The sequence below is a fragment of the Sciurus carolinensis genome, chromosome 9 (assembly GCF_902686445.1).
Source record: "Sciurus carolinensis chromosome 9, mSciCar1.2, whole genome shotgun sequence".
Lineage (NCBI taxonomy): Eukaryota > Metazoa > Chordata > Mammalia > Rodentia > Sciuridae > Sciurus > Sciurus carolinensis.
The window spans coordinates 85,636,314-85,645,469 of record NC_062221.1 but is presented as its reverse complement, the minus strand read 5'-3'; the positions used below and the strand labels follow the sequence as shown (position 1 = coordinate 85,645,469).

General features: G+C 35.3%; 1 protein-coding gene across 1 annotated transcript in view; it reads right to left on the bottom strand.

The window, feature by feature from the left end:
• LOC124993680 (serine/threonine-protein kinase PAK 2-like) overlaps nt 1–9,156 on the bottom strand; it is a 255,555-nt gene that overhangs the window by 186,911 nt on the left and 59,488 nt on the right. Inside the window, 3 exon segments of the mRNA XM_047565498.1 lie at nt 5,876–5,998; nt 7,335–7,446; nt 7,797–7,825. Coding sequence (XP_047421454.1) covers nt 5,876–5,998; nt 7,335–7,446; nt 7,797–7,825 — 264 coding nt within the window.

Genomic DNA, 9,156 nt, shown 5'->3' with positions numbered 1-9,156 from the left:
ACGGAGTTGGAAAATATCATGCTAAGTGAAATAAGCCAATCCCCAAACACCAAAGTCGAATGTTTTCCCTGATAAGTGGAAGATGACATATAATGGGGGTGCAGGGGTGGAGGGTGAGAGAAGATGGAGAAAGTTTAGATTGCGCAGAGGGAAGTGAGAGGGAGTGGGGTATGAAAAATGGTGGAGTGAGACAGATATCATTTCCCTATATACATGTAAGATTACAACATCGGTATGAGTCTACATTGTGCACAACCATACAAACAAAATAATGTACCCCATTTGTGTACAATCAATCAATATGCACTCTGTAAAAATAAAAAAAAAGAAAGTAAGAATAAATTCTTCCCTTCTTACAATACAAAAATAAGAAAAAGATTTAAAAATTTTCTTTCCCCTATGGTTTCTGAATGTAAACTCAAAGGATAAACAATATATTTGGGGAAAGTTAGCTGTATTTTTATTCTTATTAACATCAGAGTAGAACAACAAAGTCTGAACAGTATTTCTAATTACTAAAAATCTCATTCAAAATATTCTCATGTAATAGAAAGAAAAAATATATATAAATGGTATCATCATATCATATTTCCCAGGCATTTGATCAGATTCTTGAAAAGAATAATGACACAGAAAATCACTGGTACAAAGAAGTAGAAATAAACTTGTCACAATTTAAATATTTAGGCACATCAATGAAGACACAAGTAAATATCATTAGAACCACTCCAAAAATTGATTTTATATCATCTATGAAAAAAATTGAGAAAAACAAAGTAAGAATAAATAGAAAAATTCTTGTAGAACTTATTAGTTTGTAGGGGTCAAACATACTTTGTTAAGGGATATAATATTCAGAACTATGAAAGAGTTCTGATTTCTTCCTTTAACCATTAGGTGGAACACAACTCAGAATTCTATTTTCTAAGAATGTTGCATAAATAAAAATAATTCACTATGTATTACAAAAGTTCATAATTCACTCTGTATTACAGAATAGTCTCATAAACTTTTCTACAGTTGTCATTTATGACCATGATCCCTGTGACATCATGTCAAGTCATATCAGTTTCCATAACAATAAGCAAACCATTAACCTAAGTCTTCTATATAGAAAAAGATACAGACACACAGATGAAACACTGCTTGTTAGCTAAGACTTGGGCATTTCTGTAAATTCTACTAACATAAGCAAACAGTACATCTAGAAATTCTTTAAAAAATATAAACAAACAACCTATTTTTTCACCTTCTGTGAGCTCAATAAAGCCACAAGCAGACATAATTATGTTAAAGTTAAACATATATCTTAGATTGTCTGAGATAGTTCCAGTTTCCAATTTGGGGAAGGGAGGGAAGGAGGGGTGAGGGAAGGGATACTTGGGATTTAACCCAGAGAGATTTTACCACTGACCTACATCTCCAGCCTTTTTTTACTTTTTGAGATAGAGTCTCGCTAAGTTGTTTAGGGCCTTGCTAAGTTGCTGAGGCTGGACTTGAGTTGGTGATCCTCCTGCCTCAGCTTCCTGAGTCACTGGGATTATAGGCATGTACCACCACACCTGGCTGAGGGGCAGGTTTTTAATAGCACCCCCATTGATTCTCAATTTTCCCTGTCTGGATGGTAAACTATTGTGGCGACTACAATGAGATTTGCCTGTGAATATAGTTCTTCAAAGGCCTTAACCAGGCATGCTAGTAAACCCAGCTCCAACACAGGTGGAGGTAGGAGGATTACAAATTCTAGGAAAGTCTAGGCAACTTTGGAGACTGCTTCAAAATAAAAAATAATAATAATTTAAAAAAGACAAAAAGTGTGGGGAAGTAGCTCAGTGGCAGAGAGTCCCTGGCTTCAATTCCCATACCACAAAATTTTTAAAAGGGCCTATTCTTCATTCCCAAATTATCCTACACATAAAGCACTCAAACTCTCATTTGAGATAACATAATATGGGATACCTTGCAGAGAATGTGTTCAATACAAATTGCCTGTGCAGAAAAACTTCTTTTATTCAACTCTTGTTAACCATATATCACCATACTTTAACCAAAAGAGAGCAAAGGGACATCTCTGCACACAGCAGCAATCTCTGCTGCATCCATACATGTTTGTCTTAAGACATCAGTAAGTGGCCCACCAGAAAGATACTCCATTACTACAAACAAATCATCCCCTAATGAAGCCAGTATTGGGGACAGGCAGTTAGTGTAGAAATAGGAAATCGGGTCAGAGCAAGAAAATGGAGGCCATAAAGTCATCTGCCTCTGGAAGTTGGAGACTGACATGGGAGAATGGAATGTCACTGACCTGCAGAACCCATTGATAACCAAATTTACCTGCCCTTGTCAGAGACTACAGGCAGGAAGGTGCTGATTAATGCCCCCTGGGCCCTTGCCTGTCTGAATCACTTTGACCCTCCCCCTGCCCCCTCCACTTTTCACTTTTTACATCTCACCTGCAAAACCAGGCCTAATCCCATAGGCAGGAAGGGAAGAGATAAGGAAGAAAGAATGGGAGAATAAAACCCATAAAAAGGACAAGATTTGCTCATCCCATGGATTCCACCTTTGGGTCCCCTTCTTCCACCTGGGAGAAGTCTGCTTTTACTTTTCTTTAATAACGCTGCATTTTCCACTCTACATTTGCCTACGCGTGCTTCTCTGGCGTTGTACTTCAACACCTGAGGAAGCAGAACTCGTCACCAGTAAAGAGCGGTATCACTAACAGGTAATTGAAAACAGACCATGAAAAACATATTCACATTTTTATTTTTCTAAACATGTGGCACTCAATGTTCAAGAGTTCAAATGAGTTATTATTAACACATAATAATTTATGTGTTATTATAATTTATTAACTGGTTCTTGTTGGTTAATTTCTAAGAGAATGAGCAAAACCATTGTTTTTATTCAATTCTATTTCCATTATAGGTTGCCATCGAATGGATGAACCTAAGGAGAGAATCAGGGAAAGAACTGAAAGTTAATGAGATCTGGGTAATGAAGGAATTAAGGCATTCAAATATAGTAAATTTCATAGACAGGTAAATATGTTTGAGGTTCTTTTAAACACTGGTAAAAAAATGTGGAAATTTGTGGTCTCATGGTTTGATTGAGGCTGGCTACTTCAAAGTGTCAATATTGAGAAGTACACTTAAGGGAGAAAGAGGTGAAAATAGCATATTCCAAGTGAGATGGTGCTTTTGTGACAAGGACATTACTTGGTAAGTGAGAGAAGGTAGGTAAATGAAAGACATTGCTGATGGTGTGAATATTCATTTCAAATGGTCAGAAGCAGAAACATGAAGGAATGGTCAACTGGGATTCATGTCTTAACACAGAGAGGTGACTGGCACACAATTCTGAAAAGTTTATGTCAGCTTTTATTTCAAATGCTGTTCTTCTTGGGCAAATTGTATGTGTCTATGAAAAGCTGAGGTTAGCTGAGTACAGTTGTGCATGCCTGGAATACCAGCAGCTGGGAAGGGTGAGGCAAGAGGATCATCAATTCAAAGCCAGTGTCAGCAAAAAAAGCAAGGTAACAGGCAAATCAGGGAGACCCTGTCTCTAAATAAAGTTCAAAATAGAGCTGGGAATGTTTCTCAGCATGCGAATGCCCCTGGGGTTCAATCCCTGGTCTGAGCCCCCCTCAAACAAAAGCTCATGTAGTTTAGAAATTCATATTTACAAACCACAAAAGACACAATAGAAAAATAAGCATGTTATTCAATTTTTTAAAAAGTGTTCATATTTATGAACGAAAGTTGACTAGTAAAAGTGGTAGCCATGGATGTATTAGAGGGTTACAGGTTATTCTCTTCCATATACACATTCATTTAGGATAGTGAAATGATAATATATATTGAGACTTTAGCCCTAAGAGACCCTGTCTCAAATCAAAAAAAAAGGGCTGAGTGAAATCTTGGTAGTAAAGCACCCCCGGGTTCCATCCCCAGCACCAAAAATAAACAAAAGCTTGGCGATTCCTGGAAAACTTTTCACTCTACTTTTCTACTCCTCTGCATGTGTTACACACTAGTGGTAAGTTTTGAAACTACTTATGGTCAGTCATAATAAATGAATGATATCCAAATGAATGATCCTAAAGGACTTTTCTGACTATTCCAGTGTATCTTCTTTTAATATATTTAGGAACCCACTTACTACTATATGGATGATTCTAATATGAACTAATCACATATCTATGTGAAGAAAGTTCAAAGTCACGACCAACAATGGGAAAATTAGGAGGTTGGATTTAAAATCTTATCTTAAATGGTTATGACAATTAAGTCCAAAAATAAGAAAATCACATTACATTTTCACTTACTCAAGATCAAAGAAGATAGGGACATATCAATGATCTCCAATACTAAACTCCAATAATCTTATGTAGGTACTTAATCTCAATTTAGCTACTAAGGTTCAAGTCAAGAAACTAACTGAAAAAGGAGTGGGATGTGAAAACTAAAGGTCACAAATGAATAGTCATAACTGTTAGTTAGATGTAAGGGGGCAGTTTTGGTTCCTCGATAACTCACAGAAAAAAAGCTCCGCAGATACAGGTCCCACACAAGGAACTTTATTCTAAGCAGACAAAACGTGCCCGCTCGGGGGAAAGGGGAAAGGGAAAGAAGAAAATGGTGTAGGGTTCCTTGTCAGATATTGGAATTTCCCGGGCTGGGAGGAACCAATCATGGAGGAGAATTATTACAGACTGACTGATGGACCAATGACATATTGGAACGTAATGTGGGATGCTGGAAGTTTACCTCCAGGAGAGCGCGAAATTCCTGTAACGGGAAAGGCGGGCTTAACGGCAGATTGACAGGTGGGCTGGGAGGCAGGGTTAGCGGGAGAGAAAGTTTGCTTTATACCTAACAATAACTATTATTCTAGTTTATATTTTCAAAGCAGTAGCACTGCTAAGATAAGGATTATTTTATGTAAACATCTATAGGAAAGCAAGGTCAAAGTTTTTTTATGTTTCAAAGTATTAAGGAATCAAGAACCAAACAATGTAGAACATGTAAGTGCTTATAACAAGCCATCTATAAAGTTTTTTCAAGAGTCTTCTAAGTCATATTGTTCTATATAACTATACGTACTGTAGCCTTCTAATCAGACACTATAGTTACCCCCTTCCTGGATCAGTTTACTCTACTTATAAAGCTTGATTCAGGTCACAGATCATTAATGAAATAAGAGGGAGAAGGAAAAAGTGTTTTTCCTTGGAATATATTTTATGACTACAGGTTTCTATTTTGAAAAGCTATTGGTTTGGACAAATATATACAAACCTCCTTGATGAGGTTTCAAAATACCTCCATGTTCATCTGCTTTTAGATTTGGCTTATAGGAAAGAAGTGCTCCCAAAGGGACTGACTTCCCTATCAATACATAATAACTATGTTCCCACTGCCATGACAAACAAGAAGAATATTCATTAGCCTTCACTGTTTTTGTGTGGAACTGGAGGTTGAATCCAGGGTTACTTTACCCCTGAGCTCTCTCTCCAACCATGCTTATATTTTATTTTGAGAGAGGGTCTCACTAAATGACTGAGACTGACCTTAAACTTGAAGACCTCTGCCTCAATCTTTTAAATGACTGTGATTATACTCATGTGCCAGCTCACTCCATGTTAACTGAAGCAAATATTCCCATAAGAAAATTATTTTTCTTTCTACCTTAAGGCAAAATAAAAGGCATATAACAATCCAACTGGGTATTTTTGATTTTTTTTAAGTGCTGGGGATAGAACAAGGTCCTTGCACACCAGGCAAGTGCTCTAATAATGAACTATATACCCTGAGTTGGATCCAATGTTTGAGAAATGTTAATTCAGGAAATAAGTGAAATGTGGATATCTTCCTTAGTTTCTGCATAATCTCTTCATCTGTCAAATTTGCCTTCTTTTTCAGCTCATCTGAAGACTTGGTACCACTGTCAACATCTGAATCAAAAACAGGTGCAGAAATGGGGTTGTTTACATACCCTGTGGAAATGGGCAGAGATATAGTTCATTACTGAGGTTTAAGTAAACAAGGTTTTCAGGTATTCTTTCTGGCACATTTTCAGTTCCCTAATTTTTAACCAAAACTAAGTTGTCTCTCTTATTGTTCTACAGAATGCAATATTTTCAGAGTACAAAAAACATGTGTTGAAAAAAAGGTGAAACATTATTCTTTGCCATAGCACGAATGTATTTAGAAGTATAACTAGCAGCAGGGTGCAGTGGTGCATGCCCGTAATCCCAAGGACTTAGAGGCTGAGACAGGAGAATTTCACATTGAAAGACAGCCTCAGCAAATTACTGAGGTACTAAGCAACTTTGGAAGACCAAGTCTCAAAATGAGAAAATAAAAAAAGTGGCTGGGAATGTGGTTCAGTGCTTTAGTGTTCCTGGCTTCAATCCACAGTACCCCCTATAATCCAAAAAAATAAAACTAGAAAAAATAGCATGTCCATGAATAAAATGTATGTGTGTTCAGATCTAAAATAATGTAACAGTGACTAGGGTGGTAGCTCAGTTGTAGAATGCTTAGGTAGCACATGTGAGGTACTGAGTTCAAAAATAAATAATGAAATAAAAGTATTGAATAATGAAATAAATAATGAAATAAAGGTGTTGTGTCCATCTACAAATAAAAATATTCTTAAAATTGAAAAGAAGAAAAATAAGACAGTAACAATGTAGTAAAAAAGTAGCATACTTTAAAACAATGTTTTAATACGATGATATGCAAAAGACTAGAAACTTTGATGTTGAAATAAACATTATTGATTTCCACAATAGATTTTACACAAAAATAAAGAGCCAGTGGTAAGGCATAAAAAAATCACAGCTCTCCAGAAATCAGGGTCCACTGGCAGTCCTTGGAGCTCTGCCTGTGCCCTGCACTGTATCTACCACATCAGAGTCCACAGCAAGTCCCCCCAGTAGTTCTCTCTCCCTGGCTCCATCTGAGGTCATTCCTACTAATATTCTCCCTTAGCTGCTGAGGAAGTTCACTCTCAACCATCTTTTGAATAACATCAAGGTTTCGAGAAAAATGTAAAAAATATAAAATAAAATAGAAAAGAGGGCACAGCATAGAAAGAAATACCCAGTGAGTTAACTTTCTCATTTTTAAAGAACACTTACAAATTTATTTTTCCAAAATATATGATGAGTACTCTCTAGGTAAAAAATCTTAATTTTATCAAATTAATTTTCATACAATAAGTTAAACACTAGGGATTTTGGAAATCATTGATGAAAATCAAATACAAACAGCCGTTTTTAGAAACACACATGCACAGATGCACACACAGGGTCACTGGCCAATCACTCACTGATTCTGTATGATGTGACCCTGGGCCAATGACAGGAGGTGCAGCCTCTTCATCCCCATCATCCTCCTCTCTCACTACTGCTGATGTTTCTGGTCCCTTGGTGTTCAGCTGTGTTCATCACATGAGCAAGGAAGATTAAAAGGTTACAATGTAACCACTTCTTTGTTTTTAATCTACTTTAAGAAGTTATTATTTCATGAGCTAATGTTTATATGTTTAAACCTTACTGGTAACAGTATCATCAATTAAAGAGTTAAGGTGATTTTAAGAGATAAGGAAAAGTAAGTAGAGGAAGTGAAGGTATTTGAAAAATATTCATGAGTACTATTTATATATACATTATAGAATTATTTACCTTTGATGGCAAAATTTATTTTAGAAAGCAAAATACAAGCATATTTGTCTTGGGTAACCTAAATTAATAGAAGAACAAAAAGAAATGAATTAACTTACTCTACTGGTGATCCAGAAGGGAAGACATTCTTGTCTGAATATAAAGAGAAAGAATGCTAAGAATTCAAGAAAGAAAACTTTTATATGACAAAAATAAAAATAATATAATAGAAGGGCAAGTGCAATTTCTGAAAATGATTTCATTTTAAGTAGCATAACTTCTTTAGTAAAATGCCAGTAAAAGTAAATAATTGATATAAGACTCAGTGAATAACTCTCCAATGTTAATGAGTCATCAAAATACATTATAAAAATCTGAATTGATAATTAAAATGGGTGAATTTTATTGTATAAAAATTAGTCTTCAATAAATTTGTTAAAATGTAATGGAAACTATACCTGTCAATTTGTATTAAATTAAAACATTTACTGTTTAAGACACTTTCTCCAGAGAATTGCCTACCAAGGAACAGGGGAATAATAAGCAACCAAAAAGACAACTGGGAAAAAGCACTATTTTTGACAATAATTTTTTTCTAAAATGGAACTTACTTACTAGTTGACCCAAAAGTTCTAGGTAAAAGTTTGCCCTTTTCTGAAGGGTATACCAGAATAAATATACAAGGTCAAGATCAATATCACTTGCAAAGAAGTCTGCTTCTTCCTTGAACAAAGCCTTTATTTCTGTGATGATTTAAACATATTAAATATATTTGATTCAAACTACATATGATTTTCATTTAATTTTATAATTTATAAAAACGAGATACAACAGAGAAACCTATTAAATAAAAATAACAGCCATCCTGGGGATGTAATTGGCAAAATCTACACTGAGATAAACAGGAGACATGATCTTGCATCTTTCAAGCACAAGGCAAGGAAGAGAAAGCAAAAGAACCAGTGTGGGGAAGGAGAGTCTACCTCACAAAAGACCTTCCTGAGATGGTTCCACCAACTCTAAAGTGAGGACTTGATTCTCATACTGATTTAAAAGAACTACTTTAAAAATCCATTATATACCATTTCTTACCCAATGATATTCTAATTATGAGGAATAAATCCTTTTAGTTCTAATATTTATTTTTATGTATTTACATATTTGACAGATTTCACTTTTTGAGTAGGAAACTTTTTTATTCCAAGGTCTGTGTGTCTATATAGAAAAACTTCCTTCTAGGCCACTGACAATGAACAAATTTCTAGCATAAACATGTTCACAAATCCACACCTTTTCTGTCTCAACTGAAAATCATTCAAATCAGCGAAGAGAAAAAAAACCCAAGTAAATAGAAGAGCAAATCCCACTGTCATGTTTAATTATAAAGTATAATAAATGGAAAAAAATGAAAAAAAAATTCCAGTTCCATTTCTAAGCAATCTATGAGAATAATGAAATCCTCAGACTCCAAATGATGTTGAAGA